Below are 26912 nucleotides of genomic sequence, written 5' to 3' on the forward strand. Positions count from 1 at the left end.
CTCCCCTTTTCTATTTCTCCTGTAGTATATTTTTTGTCGTGTAGAATTGTATGGGCTTTTATATTGCAGGAACTCTATATTGTTGGGCTTAAACACACCCAGATCACAAAATCTGGAGAGGATCTTTATGTTTGAATTTATTTTTCATATTTTAACTGGATTTGGATTTTTGGTTCATGATTTTGAGCATTTCTAAAAGAATACTGACATGGTGATGACTTTTGGTTCACAATTTGGAATATCTTGAATTTTTTGTGAACATCATTTAATGGATGTTCTGTTCATGTTGTTTATTTTTTCTGGGTTTCAAAGAGGATTTTTTGTGAACATCATTTAATTGATTTTCTGTGACATTTGAAGTGGAAATATGGGATATGTTCTGATTGTGTTTCCATGACCGCAATGAAACCTTATTTACATTCAAATCATTGTGGTTTTATTGATATTGTTATTCATTTGTTAATAGCTGAGAGGTTTAAGGATACCTAACCAATTCTTCTTCATCCATGAGGATATTTGGCATGATCTAATTATTTATATATACGTAACCAATTCTTTTAGTTATTATGAAATTCCTGTTTTTTGTGTGCAGATAGTTAAGATTAATCGATGGCGTCGTCTACTGAGAGTGATGGTAGTTCAACTGTGGTGAATTGTGAGTGTCAAAAGAAAGCCTGTATCAGAATAACTAAGTCAGATAAGAATGGAAACCGAGGACGGCCCTACTACACATGTGGATTCGTTGTAAGTAAAAATTCATACGTGTGATTTAATTTCTTGACCAAATTTCAAATTCCTAAAGCTCATACAACACACAGGAACTTGGCATCAAGAAGTGTGAGTATTTCCGTTGGTGTCAAAATGATGTTGACGACAACGACTTTCATTTGAGGAGGGACAACATGATTGCAAATCAACGTCTGCAAAGGTTGGAGAGCGAGGTTGCCGAATTGAAGGTGTTGGTGCAACAGGGACGTGAAGCCATTAAAGTGTTGGAAAGGTTGGATAATGAGGTTGCTGAATTGAAGGTGTTGGTGCAACAGGGACGTGAAGCCGTTAAAGTGGTCGAGAATGAAACTGGGTGGATTAAAGTTATGGGTGTTGTGGTTTTTTCCTTGTTTTTTTTTTTTTTATGAATGTAGCACTAAGTGAGGTGGGAAGAGTGAAAGAGTCTCAATCATATTCTAACAGACATCATCTCTTGTAATGCGTTGCTTGTATAGTTGTAAGCTTCATATGCTTTCGCCATGGTTGCACTTGTAAATGCTTTAACCACAATCCAATACTTTGAGACCTCTAGCTTTGCCACTTTGTGAGCAGGTATAAACACAATTACTACCACAAGGGCTATGAAAGAGCAAGTTAGCAAAAAGGTGTAATGGTTGCAAGTGTTGTGGAAATTCACAATAGGAGAAAGTACATTTTCTTTTTTCAATTCTTTATTGTTTTTCCAAAAAAAAATTAGAATATCGAATTGCCAAATTCATTTCCCCACATTTTCCTCTTTTGTTTACTCTAAATAGACATTCCCATACACTAGATAAAGAACTTAAAAAAATCAACGGCTTAGATTTTCATAGTGAAACCCTAAAGATCAAGGCTTGATGGAACGAGGGTCTATGATTATCTGATCAAGGTGTTTTCAAAGACATTTGGCTGGGCTTATGGCTGCCATTTAGATCAACGGATATAATCACATAAACAAGGCAGAGGCCCAACAAGTGTCTCTAGGAAGGATAGTAAGAGTGATCCTAACCGTTCATCTTGTAGGCCACCATAAATACCATCTGGTATCTCTAGTCACTCATAAACCAAAGATATCGTATTATCAACTACCGATAAATTGTTTGAAAATACATGAAAAGTACAGTGGAGCCCACTATTTAGATGATCTATTATCAACTACCATCTGAAGGGTTTTTTTTTCTCAGTTCATTCATCTCAGGAACACCTTCCTGAGTAGTTCATTCATCCAAGGGATAGTAATTGTGAGCAGGTATAAACACAATTACTACCACAAGGGCTATGAAAGAGCAAGTTAGCAAAAGGGTGTAATGGTTGCAAGTGTTGTGGAAATGATGATGCAGTCTGGTGATGAGCAAATCCACTTCCCTTGAGCATAGAGTAACTCTAATTTTCAAACCCTTCCAATACAATTAGGGGAACAAGCTAATTCTTCCTTCATCATACAACAACTCTAATGCACAATGAGAGATTCTCTATGAGCAAAACTGTGTCTTGCAGTTGCAATTTTCATTCCTTATAATAATAACGCATTAAAAAAAGTAACCACACCTCACTGATATTGGGATATAATATCAGTACGGTAGTTAAATCTTCAACCACAAGTTAATACAAATATGTACATGCTTGGTTCTGTTTAACTGGGATATAATATCTAACAAGGAACTTAAAGGAGCTTATAATACTGAAATTTTCTCTCTACTTTTGTCAAATAAATGGCATGCAAGATGAGGCATGGATCGAACTTAAACACAATCGCTTGAAATTCACTAGTTCTACAAACACCTGTTCGACTACGTTGAAAATGGCAGAGACTTGTCACTCTAATCTGAACTCTGCATTATGTATTTGAAAAAACCAGTGAAAACTTCTCTTATAGATGCGAAACTATTCACTTGATATCTCACCAAAGCTATTCACTTGATATCTCACCAACAGCAGGTGAACAAAAATGTTGTTAGTTCCAAATAGCAGGTGAACAAAAAAATATCTGCACCAAAGCTTCAGTGGCCAATTTCCGACCTCTTCTACTGACCTGCATCAAATGCATGATTAAAATTCATCAGTGGTACACAAAAATCTATTAGAAGTGAAACAAGATATGGCACACAGATAAAAAAAGGATGGCCAATCATTTTGCATGAGTTTTAATTAAAAAGAATAGAGGCATTATGATTGTTTCAATAAATCTATTAGAAGTAGATTTGATTGTAAACACTTAGTTCACTCCAACGGTGGTCCTCCTCCTCGCCAACTCTAACCTCTTCCTATACAACCTTCGTTGTAGTCATCTATATGAGAAACATATTATAAACCTTCCAATTTGGAAAAAATTATTAGAAACACATTGAGATTTAAAAACATACCTCTTCCTCGGGTATGTTTTTGCACGTGGTCGCATAATGGCCTTTTTCTCCACATTTTTTACACGTCCTTTGCTGCTTGGGTTGAGATTGAGAGGCCTCCAATGGAGATTTAAACCTTGTAGCATTTTTTGGCCGACCCTTGGTTCTCACAACTTGAGGGTCGTGAATACGTATCTCGAGAGGATAGTTGGATTGTACTTGACTGCCACTGCTTTCCAAGACACTCTCCTTGTCTTTCTTTGCTTCTTCGCATTCCACCACCCACACATTTAAGTCTTCTTCCATCTTCTTCAAAATGCTCTTCTTTCTCGGGTGTTCATCTAGTACTTTATGAACCCTTGATGTAATGCACCATCTCTCAAATGAAGTTACTTCGTCACTATCTCCTATGCTTGTAGATGCGAAACTATTCACTTGATATCTCGCCCCAATTGTCTACCTATTTAAGAGATATCGCTTGGGAATAGAACCTAAACGCCTCATATCCATTATGCGAAGTATGTGTTTACATAGAATCCCTGCGGTCTCAAACATCGCACACTCACATGTAGCATTAACACCTTCCGATACATCATATATAACCTTGTAACTCTTCTATTCCTCCTCATTACGCATTCTTACCTTGTATTCAGTGACGTTTCCATTCTCACTCTCCTTGTCCTCCCAACAATCAATACTCGCTAGAAATTGAAGTTGGAACAAGTCAAAAATTTTCCTAGTATAACGCTTTGCAGCATCTGCTTCCAATGTGCTCTTTGTCTTCAATACTGCATGTGATGATTTAGTCCTCCAATCCTCTTCAGCTTCCTTCTTTCGCCAATCCACAAGTCCCTTTTCATATTGTACCACAAATTCTTCTAAAGTGGTACTTTGCTTAACAAATCCATCGAAGAAAGCATTAATGCTTTCGCTTCGTGCACTTGAAGTCATTGCAGCTGTGAATGTGTCTCTAAAATAAGCAGGAACCCAGTGCATTCGTAAATCCCACATCTTACATAACCAATGTCTTTCATCTAAATTATATTTCTCCACCAACGCTCCCCATTCCTACTCACTGTCAGCTTTGTGTTTCCTATAAAACCAATGGTTGTATTCCTTATAAAACTGACTAGTTGCATCTCGCATGTCTGGAATATGCTCAACCAGATTCCTACTAATGTGCCAAGAGCAAAAGCGATGGCATGTATTTGGAAAAACATGCCTGATCGCGTTTCTCATCGCCCCATCCATATCAGTTATTATACACCCTGGAGCTTTGTCAAACATGCATTTTAACCACTGTCGAAACAACCAAGTAAATGTCTCCTCCTTCTCATCGGCTAGGAGGGCACAACCAAAAAGTGTAAACTATCTGTGGTGGTTTACCCCGGTAAATGGTGCAAATGGCATCCTATACCTGTTCGTCTTATAAGTGACGTAAAAAACAATTACATTGCTAAAGGTTAGGTATGCCTCTCTGGCCCTCGAATCCGCCCAAAACATCGATCTCAGGTTTCCATCAACATCTATCTCCATGGCAAACTCAAAATTCGGATCTTCCGCTAGTTTCTGTTGGGACTGATTAGCTACTGTGGCAGCTTCTCGTCCCATGTTGTTAGCCCTATGTGCTCTCAAATGAGACGACACTTGATCTGGTGTGAGAGCACTAGATGAACCATCATTTGAAGCGTTAATTGCCCTTGCAATGCCAGAAGGACCAAACCCATCACTGTGCATTTTATCCATCAAGTTTTTACATGAGGTTTTCTTATGTAATGTATTATGTGAATGGTGCAATCGTGTCTTCAATGGAGATGTAAGATCATGGCAATGTTCTTCCACAAAAATTCTAACTTCCCACTTATCCTCTTTTGTCAAATTAATCTCCATCTTTGCCTCGCAACCCTCTATTGTTTCACGACGCCGCTTCACATCCATCTTAATCTGTCTCTTATCATTAGAATTTCTCAATCCCTCTTTATTACATACATAACTCTTCCTTATAGGTTCACCTGTTTTGATCGACCTATTGGTCCTGCCTTTTCGAATTTCAAAACCTGTACTCAACGCATATGAGTTATAGAATGCATAGGCATCTTCACAATTATCAAAAAGCTGGCTTTCAAAAGGTTTGCTAGCTAAAACACTCGCCGCATCATCCTTATTAGGCGTTTCTGTGGTACCAGTACCGCCCTCGTCATTATCAACCCAACCTAACGGTTCTTCTTCATCACCCATCTCTAATCTATTTCCCTCATCAACACATAACCTATCGGCTTGCGACAATATATCATCAGCCATAAGTAATCTATTTTCATCAACCTCTACAATAGACAGCCCCAACGGATCCATATACTGTAAATGAGGATAAAAAAAACCTGAAGATGCAAGTGATCGACCATACAAACCCAAAAAACATCAGATCGAGATAAACATGTAACTTCAAAATTTAGAAAATTGCAAATTAATGAGATAAGTAAGTAAATAGAAACAGTAAAGATGAATCTCACACAAAAAACCACCATCATAAGAAACCAAAAACCAAGAAGTCTATATAGTAGCTACTTATAGAAAGCATTGGTTCATCTACAACTCCTATTACCACAGAGTATCTTAGATTGGGTTAAAAGTTTTAGACAGAGATATAGGGTCCATAATACACCTCAAAATAAACCAATCATCAGCTGCAACATAATGTGTGGGCCATACACGGGACACCACACAACTTAAAGAATCCTAACTATATAAATAGAGTACTTCTAATTAATTCCATCTTGAAAAACCAATACATAATCAATAGCCCATAAAAAAATTCCATTGATAGCTAACAAAAACATATTTCAAATTAAACAACAATAGAAGTAAGAAATTCACTCAACACATTCAGTTGACATAATTTATCTCATCTCCTTTCAAATTTCAGAATACTAGTTCAAAAGGGTTTAGATTAGGTGTCTGTTTGGTTTGGTTCATTGGGAAAGCAATGCCCCATGCTTTTCTTGTGACATGTAAGAAGACTGAAATGCCAAAGACAGTGAAAGGCACTCTCATTTTACAAAATCCCAAAATTAGTTTCTTGTAAAATAAGCAATATATTTATAATGCAATGAAATGATGTCCGGGTAGTTTGAGTAGTCTTAAAATCTTTCATCAGCTGCTTTCAGAAACCTACTAAAGACACCTTTACATGAGAAGCATAAAGGGTAGATAGCTATTGAGTGACGTTTATGGGTTAATTGTTAATGATTTAGTTCCGGCGAGAGGGTAAATATGAGAGCAAAAACACATTTGAGGGTAAACCATTTTAGAGGAATTACTTTCCTCATATTAGTTGACTCTAGAACTAATTTATGTTGTTATTTCAACCTGTAATGGAAACTAAGCGAGTATTTGATCTCCAATGTTCTAGTAACCACATGTTGTGAGGGCAAATGTATAACTTTTTTGACCCAGCCATTTTACACCAAGTAGGGGTAGGACTAGGATCATTTTCTCGGTAAGATTATTTGGACCACGATGAAATCAGGGCTATTGATCCATACAAATCGGCAAATCAGGGTTGTTGATCCAATTGGCCACCACCATACTATACAAATCGCATCTCCTACACAGGGTTTCCACCTCCTTAAAAACCAGGTTTTGCCCGATTCTTCCATTTTTAGCATAAAAAAATGGAAAAAGAAAGAAAGGAGTGGAGAAGGACTTACCTGGTGAAGGAGATCCTCACCCGAGGAGATGAGGGCGACGGTTTTGTCTTCGTAGTGTTTGGGTTTCACCCTTGTTCTTCTCTCTGTTTGGGTTTCACCCTTACCTAGGGAAGGAGGTGGAAACCCTGTGTAGGAGATGCGAGGAGACAAGAAATTGTAAAAAACCCAAAAGCAGTGAGGAGCTAGGGTTTGAGAGAAAGAGAGGAGGAGACAAAATTTTTGGGTTTTTCTCTTTTGTTTTGAGAACTCTCGATTTTTTGGGTTTTTCTCACCCTGTGTAAGAGATGCGAGGAGATGAGGTTTCACCAAAACCAGTGAGGGTTTCAGAGAAAGAGACGAGGTTTAGAGATTTGGGTTTTTTTCATTTTTGGCTTTCTTGCTCGATGCCCTCATTTTTTTTTTTTTAAACGTATGGCTGAGATTTGTATTGATTTAAGGGCTGCTGTTAAGGCACACGACAGACGTCACTAATGTGTAGAGAAGTCTCTAAACACATGTGTAGGAACCGTTTTCTCATATATATATATATATATATATATATATATATATATATATATATATATATATATATGAGAGGAAAATGATTGTGAGCTTGAAGCTCATATAGCTATATGAGCTTGAGGGCCCAAACACATGTGGGCCCACATTGTTAGGATGATCCAAAGCATTCATTTGAAAGGCCCTTACATAGATAGGGTGTGTACAAAAAATCAGCTCCATAGGATCATCCTAACCCATCCAAAAGTGGAGGGCAAAATGGACAGACACCGTTTGCCACAAATCTGCCCATTTTTGCCCTCCACTTTTGGAGGGGTTAGGATGATCCAACGGAGCTGATTTTTGGTACACACCCTATCTATGATGGGGCCTTGCAAATGAATGGTTTGGATCACCACAAAAAATGTGGGACCCATGTGTTTGGGCCCTCAAGCTCATATAAGCTATATGAGCTTCAAGCTCACAATCATTTTCTTATATATATATATATATATATATATATATATATATATATATAGAGGAATAAGATTGTACGCTCGACCGTACCTAAAGTTAGGTACGGTAGAGTGCCAAATCACATGGGTCCCACATTTTTGGTGAGCATCTAAACCATTCATTTGCAAGGCCCCATCATAGATAGGGTGCATACCAAAAATCAGCTCCATAGGATCATCCTAACCCATCCATTTGTGGAGGCCAAAATGGACAGACAGTGTTTGTCCACAAATCTGCCCATTTTGGCCTCCAGTTTTGGAGGGGTTAGGATGATTCAATGGTGCTGATTTTTGGTATGCACCCTATCTATGATGGGGCCTTGCAAATGAATGGTTTAGATGCCCACCAAAAATGGGGGACCCATGTGATTTGGCACTCTACCGTACCTAACTTTAGGTACGGTCGAGCGTACAATCATTTTCCTCATATATATATATATATATATATATATATATATATATATGAGTTAAGTGAAGCTACACATACGTGTAGCTAACTTAGCTACACCGACGGCTTAAAATATAGTGGGCCCACATTGTTTGGGTGATCCAAACCATTCATTTGATAGGCCCTCACATTGATAGGGTGTGCCCAAAAAATCAGCTCCATTGGATGATCCCAACCCTTCAAATTGTGGAGGCAAAAATGGGCAGATTTGTTATGGTTTTTACACGTCCATTTTTCCCTCCACAAATCGTAGGGTTGGGATGATCCTATGGAGCTGATTTTTTGGGCACACCCTATCTACGTGAGGACCCATCAAATGAATGGTTTGCATCACCCAAACAATGTGGGGCCCATTGTATTTTAAGCCGTCGGTTTAGCTAAGTTAGCTACACGTATGTGTAGCTACACTTTTCTTTATATATATAGAAGAGAAAATGTTCGAATTTTCTGAGTTATTTGAAAAAGCTGTGGAATTAACACGTTGACGGTAATTTCGAATCATTCTTTCCTGTCGTATTCGTTTTGATAGGTATTTGCTAGCCACCTTCTCCAAAGGCTACGTCTAGCCCATCCTTTGCAATTGTATGTGTTCAGATATTTGTCTTATTAGACGTGGTGAAAATTGCACGAAAATATTAATTCTTGAAAGGTGGCTACTAATAATAAGTACCGAAAGAAGCTACCAATAATAATCATTAGGTACTAAAGTTGTTTTGGAGGAAAATTATGGACAAAGTGCTTGAAAGACACAAAATTACAGAAAAATACCGAAATGGGTACCCCTTCTATAGGCTGTTTCCTTTTCTCACAGGATTCTCCAGCAGAAACAATCGATCTAGGATTGGAAAGCTTTGATTTTAGGATTTCGTGTTGATCTATCCAATTAGTATTTGCTAAATCACAGGTACGGCTTTGCTTCCTAAAGAAGTTCCTCACATTCCTAAAAACTCTCTCAAGAGATTTGCTTATTTGGTTCCTAAAAATTTTCTCATCTAATCCAATCCCAGCCGTCCTAATAGTTATCAACATCGCTAAACTCTCTCTCTCAAAGAGTCCAAACTATCTGTAATCGCAAATCCTAACTTAATACGGCAATGTTTTTGCGGAACAACAGTAAAGAGATTTGATACAATTCATCCTGCCTTTCTTAATACTATCAGATTTTAATACGGCAATCTCTCTCTCTCTCTCTCTCTCTCTCTCTCACACACACACACACTCTCTGGCCCAGCCTCCCTTCGACAGAATTGATTTTCCTCTTTCTCTGACCACAGCAGTCATCTAATTCTCACCAACTTGGAGGTGGTTCAAAGGGCTGGATTTGGTGTGGTAAGAGAGGGATTTTGCTGTTTTTTTTTATCTTTTCGTTGTTGAGTATCTCTCTCCTTAGATTGTTTTGGTTTAGTGTGGTAAGAGAGGGATTTTACCGACAAAAAAAAGGACTGCTAATTTGCATTCATCTACCTTTCCAAATTTCCAAGTACTTGGTCTCTAAAAGTAAGTGGCCTTTGCCATATTTTCATGTACTTTCCATCATTAGGTTATGGATATCCTTCTTTGGTAGCATATATGAAACCACTACATCCAAAATTCATCTGATTGACTAATACCAGGCTACATCTGATTGACTGATTTCATATGTCGCTGACTGTAAGCATTTTTTGGTTATTCATTTAAACTTTAACTCTTTCTTCATGTTATACTTTTATTCTATCAAGCCCTGTTTGTTTTGGATTTTTGAGGATCAATTGGGGCACTGGAATTACAATTTGCACGCAATTACCTCTCTTTGTTTTAGGTTGCAATTACTAATACAAGCTACTGACACATGGTATACGAGACATACAAGGTAGCAAACCAAGTGGGATTCAAACAAATTGTGTGATCCAAGCCATTTATTTGCTAGGCCTTGTTGTTGATGTGCCATGCATCCAAACCCAGTCGCATCGATTTTTAATCCTCTAATTTGTGGTTGTAACCCTCTAATTTTGATGCATGGCCATGCATATCAAGGTCTAACATATAGAAGGTGGCTACCATGGAAATAAGTCCCGATGATACAATGCCTACACTAAGAACAAGGGCTGCACCCCAAGTTCAAAGCAACCAGTATGCCCTTAATAACAAGAAAATAGAAAGAATAAAGAGAAGAAAGACCGCTTAAAAATGAGATCCCAAGTCTTCTTTTATAGAAGGTAAAAAGACACGAAAGCACCCTTTCAAATGAACCCTTTCATTTAAAATAACACATTTCCATAACATAAGTGTCTTTTGATTAGAAATACCTTTTCACATAAAAAGAAGTGTCCCTTTGTAAAATCTCATTTTTCTATTTTACAAAATAAAATATTTGAAAATATCCAACAATCCCCCACTATTTTTAAAATATAAAAAATATGTAAAATAAAATAAAATATCTAGCAGAACTGAAGCTACCACTCCATATGATAAGAGGTGATTACCGTAATCTTCTCAATAGGAGAGTAATAGGTCAGTTACAACACAATATATCATGGGCACTGGTTCACGTGGCGGTCGCGCGTTCTATTTACTTAGGTCATGAGCTCACCTCGTTTTGCAAGTGCTTTAGAACTATACCAGTCTAGTTCATAGGAAGCGACCCTGACTTCCTCACTTGAATAGGCAGACTTATCAAGGGTGCTTTCGCAACAACTTATTCACCCCCATTAGATCTATAACTCTGTTAAGAACTTTAAAAGTTCAGCCTCACCTTACGTTGCGAAAGTAAACAGTGCATTTACCTCAGAAATGGGATTTTAATAAGAGTCATCTCAAATACTCTTATGAAATTTACTGCACCGGAAGTATAGTCCCTCACTAAACTTCTACCAAGACATCACTTAGTAATTTCCTTTGAACTCCTAATGTGAAGAGTGATCGCATACCATTATGTATTTGAAAACTATCACCATTAGAGAGTAGGCTTTCACTCGGATGCCTTACTTACCGGTAATAATCCCATTTCCCTCGAGGTTTCCCATATTCTACCACTTGACTATTCCTTCACAGAATAACACTTTAGTAAGAGGGTATATGGCCACTCCCCTTTCCGTACTAGTTTTTCGAATATGGATATGTATTTTAATTTTCTCATAGACAATATTGAATATTGATTTCACTAGCTTCTTGAGGAGATAAAACATTTCTCAAGATAATCTTATGAATAATAGCACAACACCTCATTGTTTCTTGAAATAAAAATCAAAGAAACAGTTTATCATCCAGTTATAAAACCAGACTCACATTCATGCTCATAGATTTGCTTGACATCTTTCATTTTGGATTTTTAAATCAAAATCTCATCTTCTAGCATAAAGATTTTATCAATTCTAAATCCCGCTTCAAATCCAAAAAACTTTCTTATAAAGTAATTTCTCACTTATATATGCATGCTATCTTCTCAAAGTATCTACATGCTATTATATTGAAGAAAAATTCCCTATATAGCATGCTATAAACATGATACACTATCATCATAAGTTTAAACCCTATGTTGTTTAAATCTGAACCAACAAAACCCTAAGTTTAAACCCTATGTTATTTAAATCTGAACTAACAAAACCCTGGGGACATACAACTTCATCGGGAAAAAAATCCTTTTTATCAGCAAAAAACTACACAAAAATCCAGTGTTTTCATCAGTCAAAAGCCCATAAAATCAAAAAACAAACCACAAACCCTAGTTTCTTAACATTAAAAACCATTGCTTTGAAACTGTAGTTTCAGATTTTCCTTTGGGCTTTAAAAGATTTGGGTTTTCTTTGTTCGAAACTAGGGTCTCTGAACTGGAAACCCTAGTTTCTAACCAAAGAAAACCACCGGCTCTTGTTTTCCACGGCTAGTGAAAAAAGAGAGAGTAAATCTGAGGTTTTTTTCGACTCACCAGCGAGGCAGAGATTTCGGGATCACCAACGAGGTAGAGAGTGCAGCGAGGGAGAGATTCGATGCGAGGAAGAGAAACAGAAAACGAGTTCGGTAGAAATGGAGTACGATTTCAGAAACCCAGCGAGGGAGAGAAACCAAAAACTGAAACCCTAGTTTTTCTCCCTCGCTCAAAATCGAGAAAGAGTACTCGTTTAGTCGAAAGAGTGAAGTCGTTTCTTTTTTAATCCTGGACGGTTGAGATTATTTCACTTAATATCGAACGGCTCTTAATAAGGGACTAGAGAGGCTTATCTGGTCGGTAGTCTAGAATCACTTAACTCGTATATATATATATATATATATATATATATATATATATATATATATATAGAGAGAGAGAGAGAGAGAGAGAGAGAGAGAGAAAACGGTTCCTACACATATGTGTAGAGAGTTCTCTACACACTAGCTTAAAATACAGTGGGGCCCCACATTGTTTGGGTGATCCAAGCCATCCATTTTAAAGGCCCTCATATAGATAGGGTGTCTACAAAAAATCAGATCCATAGGATCATCCCAACCCTACGATTTGTGGATGTAAAATGGATGTCTTTAAACCTTAACAAATTAGTCCATCTTTTGCCTCCACAGTTCGAATGGTTAAGATGATCCTATGGATCTGATTTTTTGTGGACACCCTATCCATGTGAGGGCCTTAAAAAAATGAATGGTTTGGATCACCCAAACAATGTGGGCCCCCACTGTATTTTAAGTTAGTGTGTAGATAACTTATCTACACATGTGTGTAGGAACTGTTTTCTCATATATATATATATATATATATATATATATATATATATAAGAAACTGTTGGTGCGCTTAAGCTCACCAACCTTATGGTGCGCTTAAGCGCCCAATCACATGGGTCCCACATTTTCTGTGGTGATCCAAACCATTCATTTGCAAGATCCTTACATAGATGGGGGGTGTACCAAAAATCAGCTCCATAGAATCATCCTAACCCATCCATTTTTGGAGAATCATCCTAACCCATCCACAAATCTGCCCAGCTTTGTCCTCCACAAATGGAGGGGTTAGGATGATCCCTCCATTTGTGTATATACAGAGAGAGTTATCTGCACATGTGTAGGAACCGTTTTCTCATATATATATATATATATATATATATATATATATATATATATATATATATATATATATATATATATATAAAAAACATAAGGGGTACCAAAATCTAAAAAGGCCTCTCTCTCTCTATCTCTCTCTCTCTCTCTCTATCTCTCTCTCTCTCTCTCTATCTCTCTCTCTCTCTCTCTCTCCATGCAGTGCAAATTGATAATTTTCAGATGAAACCGAGATCAAATTGTGCACATGGGGCCCACCTTGAATTGATTGATATAAACCAACCTTAGATTTTTCATAATCGAATAATCATGAGCTTAGTAGCTCTTTTGGCCGTTGATCCACCATCGGATATCATGATCAATGTAGGATGGGAAGATCACAACGATCTTACAACCAAGGCTACCAAATGAACGGTTCGGATCAACTATGACCTAGCACAAACCAATCCAGCCTAACAAAAATGTTGGCACACCCCGCCTCAACAGATCACATCAAAGCCCAAATCATGGTGGGTCCTACATCAACAAGACCCCAACCTGATATAGTCGCCACCCCCCTGCCCTATACCACCTCAATCTAGTGTATTTTTATTTTTATTTTTTATGGGTAACCTGGGGTTAGGCACCCCAAGCAGACATATTGCATAAAAGAAGAAAGATACACATGAAGCTCGAGGACAAAACCCTCCAACATGCTGGGGGAAGACAACAAGGAAGAAAGCACAAACAAACCAAAAAGAAACAAAGCCAAGAGCAAGCAAAAGAAAAACAGGCCATATACAGAGCAGAAGAGAGACCGGAAGAGCTCGCCTTACAAAAAACCAAAGGCAAAAAACAACACCGAAAGGCAAAGCCAAGATCAAATACTTCTCCCAAGAGTTAATTTGGAGAAGAAAGGAAGCCCACAGCCACTGGAAGGAGTGGGTGGGAGAGAAAGGGGCGGTTTTCTTTTCTTCCTTTGAACTCTTTGCCATGTAGTATGATCCAATGTAGATGGCTGAAATTCAGGTTTATCAGGATATTCATCTTGCCGCTTGGAGCTGTCTTCAAAAGGGCATGAATTGGGATCGTGGTCTACAAGGGTCTTTTGATTTGAAATCTGTAGTAAAGAGGGAAAACCAGATTTTTCAAGGTTCAAGGTGGTAATGGGATCTGTAGTTTCCAGTTATATTTGAGCAGTTGAGAGAAACTAAGGTTCTCCGGATCTCCATTGACAGTGGGGATTCCATTACCAGTTGCAGCTTGGAGCCTTGGAGAGCAACCCTTGGGCCCTCAAGATATTCTAAAAGATCTACACTCTTGATTTCACATACATGCTCCTGCATGCCCATCTATGGGCCCTCAAGATTAGTAACATTTAATAATTGCACCAACCCTTCTTGTCCTTTATTATTTGAAGACTGACAAAGGTTATTAACGTTCCGAAAAAGCTCTCACAAGCCAATTAAGAAAGAAAAGACAAGCTAAGTTAGTGCATTTATTAAAATATGGTTGTACTGATATCAATTTCCTAAATAAATAACAAATAAGGAATAAATTTCCCTTTCTCCCTCTCTTCCTATTTTTTACTCTGCCAATTAAGAAAGAAAAGACAAGCTAAGTTAGTGCATTCATCACAACTACCATGCTTTAATAATTGCACAAACTCTTCTCGTCTTTTATTATTTAAATAGCTGCCAAAGGTCATTACAGTTCCCAAAATGATCTACGAAGCAAACTTAAAAGCAAAAAAAAAACAAGATGAGTTTGTGCAATTATCAAAACATAGTAGTGCTAATATCAGTAGCATTTCTTTTTCTTTACTTTCCTCTTTTTGGATTTGGATTTGGATTTGGATTTTAACTTCTTTACTCCCTTTTTGGTGCTTGATGAGTGAATCGCCAAGTGGCGGTATTTTACTCGGCCACGTCATCGGTGAGGAAGTTCCTCAAAACCGGTATAGAGCTGAGTTTTGTTTAGGGGAGAAGAAATTTTCCAACCATTTTCCTTAGAAAAGAGTGTGAAAAGCGTTTTCTTGGAAAAAAGCTTTCACAAAGTCATTTTCCACTTCAAGGCCTTAGGCTAGGGCCTTGCTGGAGGGCTCAAGGCCCATCATCTTGGTGGGGCCCCAGTCCAAGTCCTTCCTGTATGGCCACTAAGGAGAGGAGCGGGCTCACTCGGAATCCGTAGGAATTTGCTTTCCAAGGTAATTTTTGTTTCTGTTTTGCTTTATTTCCTAGTTTAGAATAGTGATTAGGGGAGGAAGCAATGGGAATTAGGGCTAATCAAGCCCTAAAACCCCAAGGCAAGGATTAATTAGTGATAATTACATAAAAATTAGTAAAAGATTAGAAAAATTCTGAAAATTCGGAATAATTAGATTAGCTTATTTAGAAATTTTAGGGTTATTTTGATAGAAAAAATTAATCTTTTTTCATTTTCTTTTATTTAATTAAGCTAAATTAGCTTAATTCAGCCTTAATCAGCTTAATTAAGATAATAAAGCTTAATTAACTCAAGACCATCTTTCTTTTCTCCTCATTTACAGAGGATTAAGGAGGGATTAAATATTTGGTAAATCCTCAATTAGGGAAAGCCAAGTGATTTACCATCCCTTAAATCACTTGGATTTTCCATAAAAATTTGAGGAAAATTCTCAAAAACTAGTGGATTAAACCACAGATTTTCCCCTTTTATACTCTCTGTAAATGAGACCATGAGGGTATAAGATTTTCATTTCTTCTGGATTTTGGGGAATTTTTAGGATTTTCCTCAATTTCATGGATTTTCCATGAAAATGGAGAAAATCCCCCAAAATCCCACCTCTCTCTCTTCTCTCAAACGGGTCCCATTCTACATGTTTGTGTCTCAGCATGAGAGGGCTGGGAATAGGGTTTGTCTCTCATGGACCCTAATCCATGGGATTTTGGGGAGAAGTTCCTCAAATTCCAGGGGTTTTCCATGGAAAAATGAGATGAAAATCCCATTGCCACCCCTCCCATGCATATCATCCCTCTATGATTTGTGGTATAAAATTATCTCATTGTCAGCCACCCACCGTTAAGGGTGAACACAATCTGATCTCGAAATTCACTCATTAGGAGTCTCAGATCCATTTGCATGTGTTTGGCCATGTCCTCTGGTTGCACTCTGCGACCCCTTGGTTGCACCCTGTGACATCTGGGTCACGACCCAAAAAATCATTTCCATTGGAGGATCCTAACCCTTCGATCTAAAGAGGTCTCCATACTATGAAGTTTATATATAGATCGGAGGGCTAGGATTATCTTATGAAATTGAGATTTTGGGGCACAACCTATTTTTGTTGTGGCCTGTCAAGTCATTATCTCCCTTCACTAAGTAGTTTTGTGTTTTCCTTTTCCTTTCCCACTTAAGTAGCACAAAAACAGGCCCTAAGGGCTAGAGGAAATATTTTCCTTTCATGGAAAATAATTTTTTTTACTATTGTTTGGTAAACTCATTTTCCATGGATTTTTCTTTTCAAAATAAGAAGTATTTTGGTTTTCAAGGAAAGTTGCAAGCATACTAGGCCTTGAAATTTTAATTTCCATTGAAAATCTTATTTTTCATGATTTTCTTTTCCTTGGATCCAAACATGCCTAAGGCTATTATTGACATTAGCCAATTAAATGGAAAGAGTTGTTCAAAATACATAATGCATGTAAGTAGATAGTAAACATTCTTCAGTCTTTTCAGTAGATTTCGTTGTGGTGGTTGCAACATTCATGAACTTTAGCATGGTATTAACAATGATACCAATGGCAAATGCAAACAGGGCATCAACACGAGACTCCTGCCTCACAGTGGCAGGAGATAGCCATTTTTTTTCCATACTAGTATAAAAGCTGATGCTCTATTAACGTGGGCAAGACAACGACAGAGAGTTGTATGAAGCAAGTGTCACATGGCTGGAAGTAACGGAGATGCACAACACCTATCGTAATTAATACTCTCTAATACTTTGTATAAAATACGGCCACTATCAATATTAATTATTAGTGCAGATTGTTCATAGTTTCCAAGAGACAAGAGCAGAGAGCTGGAACTTTGGTTTTCTTATTCAGGATTCCCAATGCTAACTCTGGAACATAATATTTGTCTTTGTATTGACATTTAAATCACAAAATACATGTAAAGACAAACTTGTGGAATTTGAAATGGCACAAAAAAGAATAATGAACTGCACAGTTACTATAGCAGATGAAATGAAGGATCAAGTGCACTTACTAAAATTTACAACAAGAGCAGGCAAAACTAGTGAGGTGAAATGCTCATGGTAATTGATCTATTTCACCTCTCTTTGAGTTGCTATTCGATTCTCCGGCTTCCTTGTGCCTTCTCTTCGAATGTTCTTCCTTCTCATCAGCGAAGGATAGAAATGTTTGAAGGCGTAAAGACCTTGAACCACCTTGAGTAGAAGAATTGGGTTCTTTCGGGAAGTAACGGCTGAATTGGCATAAAATCATCACAAAGTATATGCAGAGAGCTAAAAAACATGCCAGACCACATATGAGAAATAGGCCCCAAAAGCTCTTGAAATTAAGCTGATTTGATTCAAGCTCGGAGGTCTGTGAACTACATTCGCTTCTTGTCAGCCACTTATCATGGATCCTTTGGAGATCACCATTCTCTGATAGTGTCAAAATGGCAGTTGACATGTCGATTGCTAAGGGAGAGTCCCGTGGGAATGCCTGATAATAAAGAAAAAAAATCAAATACTAAAGATCCTGAACTGGATTACCTGGACATGAAATACTTCCCTTGGTTTCAAAATCTAATATCTGCATGGGTATGAGAATAGACATAAATTATGATACAAGAGAAAACATAAAATACTTCTGGGCTTGTTTAAAGAATTTTCATATTCTAAAACAATTAGCCAATAGAAATACTGTAACTCTTGATACAAGAGAACATAAAAATTTGTTTGGGCATGTCTAAAGATTTTTCATATTTTATGACAATTAGCTTATAGGAAATACCGTCCAATTTTCAAGTGTTCAGGTTATTGAAGTATAAACGATTAAATAAATAACACCAACTCTAACACCTTAAGCTTTTGGAGTAATTGGTTGTTTCGCATGGTAACAGGGCAGGTCCTGTGGGTTCAACGCAAAAGAGGGGCCACATCACCCCCCCCCCCCCCTCACACACACACACAAAACAAAAAGAAAACCAAAAAAAGAAAAGAAGAGGAGCCACATGTGAGGGGGAGTAATGAAGTATAAACGATTGAATAACACCAACTCTAACAGCTTAAGCTTTTGGAGTAATTGGTTGTTTCACACAGGTATTTTATATTTTTTTCCTGGTAATAATATTCTCGCATTCTCTCAAAAGAAAGATCAGTAAGGGTCTGAACATTAATATTCAAAAAAAAAAGTAAGGGTCTGAACATTTCACTTACGAATCCCATGCCGCCTTTGGTGAACTCCTGTCCTAAAATTTTGAATTTGCACTGGCTAGAAAGGAACAGTTGGACATATGGAAGCTCGTCTACCACAGCAGCAACACCCCCCTTACTGGGCCCACGCTGGAGGGCGTCAGCATAGGCTTCTGGTGTCCCAAGAGAGACAAGTCTAGACCTTTTGATGCCGAGTTCCTCAATCATATAATTTTCGGCAAAGGAACCCACCTGATATCCAATCGGCTCGTCACTATTTATCAAGCTCTCAATTCCCTTGATAGGTGATGAGAGCTGTTGAACAGTGAGGATTGATGTCAAGCTTGCGGTGTAGCTTGACTGAACTATCAAAACCACGAACAGCCATATGACGAGCACCAAGCGCCCAAGGGAACTCACCGTATTCTCTCCTGTAAAAAGGAGAAAAGGACATGTCTATAAAATTAGAGAAGCTGACTTCTCCAACAGCTAAAGCTTTTGGAGAAGTTGGTAAGTTAATATGGTATCAGAGCCAAAGGTCTCGAGTTCAAACCTCCCGGAGAGCAAAAATCCACATGCGATGGTCGGCCCAAAGTGGGACCACATGTGCCACGTGTTTGCCAAGTGGGCCACATGTGCGGGGGAGTGTTAAAGTATAAAAAGATAAATAACGCCTTTCTCCAACAGCTCAAGCTTTTGGAGAAGTTGGTAAGTTAACAATGGTTATGCCACTGGTTAGAAGGAGATATAAGCAGCACAATTTCACTTACTATGGGCGAAAAACAAAGTTGAGAAGCTAAACCTGCAAGTTGAAAACAATAGAGTAGAATTAGATACCAAAGAGTATGCGGCCTTGGATAAATGCACATCACATTTAAGGAAAATAGTATCTACGCCTTTCCACGGTGTCATAGTTTTGTTGTTGTGGCAGAAATATAGTAAGGGAAATGATGCCTGCACTCCTTATTTTGATAATGGCATCCCTCAATTTATAAAATGCATTTATGAATGGCTATTGGTAACATTTTGATAATTGTAACAGCCTTTACAATACAGCTAATTAGAAAATTTAAATCAGAGTGCCATTATTGAAAATATGCTTTTGAAGTTGTTGAAATAAGGGGGGCATTATGCAATTATTTATATGTCAAGGGCATACTTCATAATATTCTAAAAAATTATATAAATAAGAGATACAGGATCAGCTGACCCTAATATTTCCCTACCAGCAAAGTCTTCCATCTAGAAGAAAATTAAATCTAACTGATAGGATTTTATCAATCTCACTGCCTAGATGGGCTGCATAAGTTCTCTGGAAGGCATAAACACTAATTATTGCATGACATATACAGATGATACCATTGATTGGATTAGTGATATCTTATTCCCATGCATGCATTACTGGTTGAAACATGCATATTTTGTAAAACACAATCTTTTAATGTTTGGGAATATGTGATCTCATGAGTTAAGTTTGGATTCGCAAATTCATAATACGTGATCTTACGAGTCAATCTGGGTTTGCAAATTCATACTAATAATCACTGAAAACTAGTTGATCAGCAATACATGAAAACTAGAACCATCTGTAAATAGAAGCTTGTCTTTTGGAGAAATTACAGCTCCATGTGATTCAAAAAGTAAAGCATGTCCTATTCATCTGAGAAGGAAGCCTAAAGAACATTAGATAAAAAAATGAAATGGCCCACTGACCCATTTCTGATTCTGATAAATTTGACAAAGTTGTTTCGAACTAGGTGTAATATTGTACATTCCCACCAAAACCATTCATAAAATTACCTGGAAGTTTTCTTCAATAGCTCTCTAGCAAAAATGTTTTCTAAACTCCTCCGTCACTATGAAGCCCGTATTGAAGGCCTCTATTTGGGTCCTTTGGAAAGAGAGAAATACTCTCACGTTTAAGAATGCAGTTAAAAGTGCATTCTCTTCTTATTCAAGGCTCCTAACTTTAGCCATTTCATGGGCAAAATTCCTCCCTAGTTTCAGCTTGCACTCGGCCTCAGACATGGGATGCTGCTGGAAGGAGATTTGCCTTAGCAGGGATTGTGAGGAGACCGTCGCTCATAGATGGATTCCCCCTGCCCCAGGTGGTTGAAGTTAAATTTTGATGGTTCCATACTTGAGCAATCACTTGGCCGATCGGAATTAAGGATTCAGATGGTGCTGCTTTAGGGTATAAGATTGATGGCAGGCAGAGATTTGGACAACCTTTTCTTTGGGGTAGTTAAGCTGGGATTGAACCTCCAACCCCTAGGTTGAAGAGCAAAGACTTGACCATTGAGCTAGAGGCTCAATCCCTTGGACAACCTTATACTAGAGGGAGATCCCCTCAATGTTATTAGATGGTTGGATGAGAGATCTTCTCACCCTTGGAGAATTTCAGAGTTCATTGATGAGATCCTCGACCAAGTGGAGGGTCACATAGTCCAATTCCACCATGTAAGGAGAACAGCAAATGGAGAGGCGAACCGGCTAGCTTGGGCAGGAGTGTCTAGATCTGCATTAAAGATTTTAGATTTTTTACCCCGTTGAGATATGTAATCTTGGTTGATTTTTTTTCTCTTATTCTTGTACTCAAAAAAACCTCCTCTGTCTATGTCGGATAAATCTCAGTTTTTACTCACCATTATGTTTTGGTCATTTCTAAGGCAAGAAGTTCTCAGAGCGAGAAAGAGAGAGAAAGGGGACAGAGGGAGGGAGGGACAAGATTCTCTAGCTCTATTTAAATTAAGCAAAAACACTCACCGTCTTCATGATTTTTGATAAATTTTCAGAAATTCGTTCCTTCAATAGCTCAACAGATTATGATGGGATAAGCGATCGTCAATTGCTGATTGTAAGAAAACTTGGGTTGCCATTTTAAAAAACAAAAAGGAAAAAAAGAAGACTTGGGTTACATGACTAGTAGAAGATGACCTGTATGGGAAATTGGACTAAATGGAATCCATTAGCTTAACGGTCTGTGATAATCTGACCAGGAAAGGGAAAATTGAAACAAATGGATAGTCAGTTGACCAACTACAAATATAAACTTCATCCTTGCCTTAAAAAAATCTGAAAATACAAGGGTTCTAGCACGATCACATTATTTCAGAAGTCCAGCCTGCAAGTGCCTTGATCTGATGACATTTATGGGCATTAAACTCTAAGCTTATGCATGTGAAGTGTCTATACTAACAACACTTCGTTTTAAATGCTTACCATAGAATAGTAGCAGCTTGTTTTTTAGGTGGGCCACGGAACTCATCATTTATCCTGTGCTCCAAAATCCACACGACTATTCCTACAACAAGGAAGAATGCCCCAGTGACACACCACATCTGAATAGTAAATGGCCGCAAGAAAGCCCAAGCATTCGTGTTCGAATTCCTAACAGGGGCCACAACAACGAGCCCGGACTCAATGAAGGGCTGTGTAAAATCCACAACCCTTGTTCGGTTTGTGACAATTGCAATGTCACCAACAACAGCATCAAAGACCTACAAAAGAGCACGTGTCAAGGAATCATTGCAAATAACATAAAACATGTCTTTAATAATGTACAGAATTTCTTTCATTATCATTCATGTTAAAAAAGAATTGTATTTTATACTCACACCCGATGCAACAAAATTCACAAGCTGTGTGTAACTCGGGTTCTCTAGACCATCTCCGAATGGGATGAATCTATATGGAACAGCATATGGCAACAAGTTAACTGCGGCCAGAAACACATCTATGCAGAACCCCTTTACCATGTCAGTACCTTTTACTTGTGAAACGAATTCTCGAAAACTAACTCTGTTGGGAATCCCAATACTCAACTGCCTACCATTATTAGGGAAAACCCAGCCACGAGGGATTGTAATTGTCTCACCAGGCCAAATGACACTCAACAAATGTTGGTTCTCAATGGAACGATTAGCTGGCTTCATGTAGAAAGTTTCAGGAGCTACAATCGATAATCCAGAATAGTTGGACCAGTAACCAATGCTCCGATAACCAGTTCCCACTACATTAATGATATCATATGCAGGACGAATGAGGGACCCATCTGCATTGAACTTAATAGGGCCACTTACACCCATTATGTCTGTCTGCAATATATTCTTCAACAAGTGGTTCCCACCATCAAATATACTCATAGCTTCAAGGTTCAAAGTCCCGCTCTCCGCATTATGTAACCTCGAATCATTAGAAAATGATATGGTTCCACCCTCATTGAAGAAATTGTTAACCGCGTGAGCAATTGTCCACACAGTATCATAAGCATACATGCCATATGCGTTCAACCCCAAAGAACTAGTCCTCTCTTTATTAGTTAACTTGCTCCACCGAGAAACAAAATTTTGCTTTTTTACCGAATCAGCCGTATGTATACGCAGTGTAAGAACTCCTTGCATTGAACCCATGGTCTCGAGAGGGAGTGTTGCCCAAGAATCTAAAACATTAGACAGCCAATCTGTAGCTATCCACACATACCCACTCCTCATCATTCCAAGATAATGTGCCACAGACAAGACCATGAGCCCAGAATCTGGATTTGCGTGTAAGACAATAACACGAGACTCCATCAATGCCAACTTAACCAGAATATCTGTAATGTCATTTCTCTTCACTCCCGTTCCAGGTGGTATTGCAGCTTTATAAGAAATTTTACACTGCCTTTCTTCAAGTTTATCTCCTAATGCAGCTATCCCATTTCGTCCATAATCGTCGTCAATGAAGATTGCAATTACCTGCTTCCAACGATAATAATTTACCACCTCGGCTATTGCGGTCATCTGAAACAGATCACTCTGTGTTGTCCTAACGAAAAAAGGGTACTGAAGTGAAGCCAATGTAGGGTCGGTAGCCGCAAAGGACAGTAGAGGAACTTGGAGTTCTTTTGAAACGTGTGAAATCACGTGAGCGATTACAGAGGACTGGGGGCCGATAATGGCCACAACATCAGTCTCCATGAACTGTAAAGCTGTTATCAGATACAGAATTCAAAACATGAGAGAATTAGATTTTGTTATTAAGATTGATATATCTTACGAGAACTGGATAAGTAAGACCCTGTTCGTATGAGATTGTGCCAGCCGATTGTGAGCCCCAAACCTATTAATGGACTCAAAATTAAACGTAATTTTGACTCCAATAATCGGTTTAGAGCTTACAATCGGCTGTCAGAATCTCAAACGAACAGCGCCTAAATAAATAAGGCCCGGTTTGTTTAAGATTATGAAAATCGATTGTGAGTGCCAAACCAATTTTTGGACTCAAATTTAAACATAATTTTGAGTCCAATAATCGGTTTGGCACTCACTGTAACCGTATGAACGGTTTTTGCAACCGTTAGAATGAAAATATTGTTAGAAGGGGCACATTGAATGGCCATGGTGAAAGGTCGTGATAGCCGAACGGCCATATGAGGAATCTATAAGAGCTGCCCCTTCTTCCCCCTCTGAAGTATTCGACTTATACGATCGATTCCTGGCACTGTCACACAATTGGAAATCTTATTGGACGAATCCCAAGCCCTCCACCTCCAGCAGTCTTTTAATTTGCATTTGCATCTTCATCACTGTAACCTTCACTCACAATCGGTTGTCGTAAACTCATAATCTTAAACGAACAGGGTCAAGGGGAATTTGCAATTGTTTATAAAGTCTAAAGATGAAACAGCAATTAATCGAAGAACATATAAAAGAAGTTAGAGAGTAGGAAAGAACCTTCGACGATGCCAACAAAACCACTGCAGTTGGAGTCCTGCATTGTGATAACCAGCTTTGTTCCACCAAGAACACTGGAATTGGCATTGACATCTTCCACTGCAGTATTTATGGCAACTTTTGCAACTCTCCCAATGGTAGAGTCAAAACTGAAAATAGCTCCCATGCGCACGACAGAAGGCCTTGAAGTACCATTACTAGTAGCGCCATTTGAAAATTCTCCGAAACAGATGAGCAATAACCCAAGAACAAAAGGCAGATTCATAGTGGAAAGTAAATGAAGAAACTCAAATTTGAGTTACCTAACTTAAACAGACACCACTCATCAAATAGAAAAAGGGATAAATAAAAAACCCCAAACCTAAAAAATTCAATAGTAAAACATCCATGGAAATCAAGACCCACACTTCAAGGTGCTTTGCAACAGAAGTGAAAACATGAGGTTTTCCTAGTCAGGATATTAGTACAGACTCAAAATCCAGAACCAACATGAAGAGGGAATAACAAGAACTCAAAAACGAAAAACTAAAATAAAAAAATACATTAAAAATTTTCATGAGAAGATAACAAGTACCCACCAAAGACCACTAAAAATACTTCATGAGAAGGAAAAAAGTACTCATCAAAGCTCCAGGCAACAGATACATAAAACCCAAAGACTCAAATATCAACAGATTGTTGAAGAAGCTGGTATGCAAACTCAAACCCCAAAAACCCAAATCAGAAAAAACCTACAAGGATTCCAAAAACCCAAAGAACCAAATATTCAAATCCCCAAAAGCCAAACCAGGTATGTACAAATCCAACCTCATGGGGTAGAAGGAAATACCCATCAAAGTTTTTTGAAGAAGAAGTGAAAAGCAGGTGCTTTCTGAGACAGAATAATTCCAAGTGGCCTGTAAAATAAAAAAGTATATCTCAGAATCAAATACAGGAGCAAATACAGCAACCTTCTTTTGAAAAGGACATGAACACAAGTGGAAAAGTGATGTATTTCACATGGATTGAAGTAGCTCTTTACTCTCCTTAGAACAACTGTTCATTTTCATTGAGATTTAAGAATAAATGCTGAAAAGAAAGAAAACCAAAACAGTGGTTAAAAGAGGCAAGTGGGTAATTTGGGTTCTCACCAAATGTGTAAACTGTGAGAGATCCCGTCAGTTTTGGGTTTAGCTTTAATGTCATGATTTGTTGTGCAAAGAGCAATAGTGGGAAGAGCACAACAGTTTGAAAATGACAATGGGACATGTGTGGTCAGTGGTTAGGGGTTTCCATGGACCCAGAGAGTCCTGTCGACCGTCCGAATCCGAACTGGAGAGCTTAATTTAGATAAATTATCATAAAGCTACTGATATTGTCAGTACCATGTTTTAATAATTGCACTAATTTCTCTTGTCTTTTATTATTTAAACAGCTATCAAACGTTATTACAGTTCCTAAAAAGCTCTTGAAAGCCACTTAAAACAGAAAAGATAAGCTTAGTTTGGGCAATTGTTAAAACATGGTAGTGCCAATATCAGTATTCTATATCACAATTCATGAATACATTTAGTATCTATATGATAGGACCTGAAATTATTTGTAACAAAGATCCGAGACATGGTGCTTACTTAAATTTTATTATACTATTTTTAAAAAAGGCTACTGATATTGGCACTACCATATTTTAATAATTGCACAAGTTCAGCTTGTCTTTTCTGTTTTAGTGGGCTTCTGGGACTTTGAGAGCTTTTTGGTAATAACATTGTTTGACATCAGTTTAAATAATAAAAGACCATGGTAGTGCTAATATAAAGTATTTTAATTTTGAAGTATTATTTCATGGGCATTTAGTAAAAATAATCCATTTTTGAACAATTCATATTTTCAGTATTTTGTTATTCATCCCTCTCAAGTCTCAATTCTAGCCGGCCTGCCATTACTGCAGCTCGCCCTTTTATGAGAATTTTAACTATATACAATGTTAGTAGGGCCTACTAGGGCACTCCAATTGACGGTCCGATTTGAAATGGATCATGACAGAGACAAGGTAAGTAAGATCCGATGAACACCATGTTCTTGCATAATCTACGCTTGGCAAATGGGGAGGCGAACAAGCTTGCCAAATAAGGGGTGGGGAAGCTGGGGATGGAAGTGTTTGTTAATATACAAGGTGAAGCTTACGGTGCCAACATAGATGTCATGTAATGGAGTCACGGGTGCACATCTTATCTCCTGTGCTTTGGATATGTAATTTCTCTTATGGGGTTAATGAAAGTTACTGTTTTCTCAAAAAAAAAAAAAAACATCCGATTAACACTCCGGGATTTGAATGGATCATGACTAATACATGATGCATGGTGACATAGGGTTGAGGGTAGCCCTGGGTGATTTTTTATTATTTTTTCGACTTGGGTGCCTGATAGGGTGAAGGAAAGAACAAGGAATGATAGGTGGATTGAAGAGTGAGAATCTGTGTCGTCAGCTTTATTATGTGTCCAGTTAAGAAGAGTAAAGAACAAAAGAACTTTTGGACTCATCTTCTATAAAAAGAATTAATGAAAATGCAAT

At 37.9% G+C, this 26912-nt stretch overlaps 2 protein-coding genes across 2 annotated transcripts; both read right to left on the reverse strand.

The window, feature by feature from the left end:
• Window positions 1-3704: 3704 nt before the first annotated feature.
• On the reverse strand, window positions 3705-5441 carry LOC143853781 (protein FAR1-RELATED SEQUENCE 5-like). Its single transcript, XM_077363511.1, has 3 exons — window positions 4507-5441; window positions 4166-4260; window positions 3705-4045 (listed from the first exon to the last, which is right to left on the reverse strand). Exons 1-3 carry the CDS (start codon window positions 5439-5441, stop codon window positions 3705-3707), a joined length of 1371 nt encoding a protein of 456 aa, XP_077219626.1.
• An 11857-nt stretch (window positions 5442-17298) lies between these two features.
• On the reverse strand, window positions 17299-25524 carry LOC143854057 (glutamate receptor 3.3-like). The gene is made up of 6 exons (XM_077363779.1): window positions 24363-25524; window positions 22263-23617; window positions 21868-22145; window positions 19416-19447; window positions 18670-19076; window positions 17299-17953 (listed from the first exon to the last, which is right to left on the reverse strand). Exons 1-6 carry the CDS (start codon window positions 24625-24627, stop codon window positions 17534-17536), a joined length of 2757 nt encoding a protein of 918 aa, XP_077219894.1. The 5' UTR covers window positions 24628-25524; the 3' UTR covers window positions 17299-17533.
• Window positions 25525-26912: the final 1388 nt, after the last annotated feature.

This window comes from Tasmannia lanceolata, unplaced genomic scaffold, assembly GCF_043159265.1.
Source record: "Tasmannia lanceolata isolate RefF3 unplaced genomic scaffold, GAP_Taslan_0.1 ptg000020l, whole genome shotgun sequence".
Classification (NCBI taxonomy): Eukaryota; Viridiplantae; Streptophyta; class Magnoliopsida; order Canellales; family Winteraceae; genus Tasmannia; species Tasmannia lanceolata.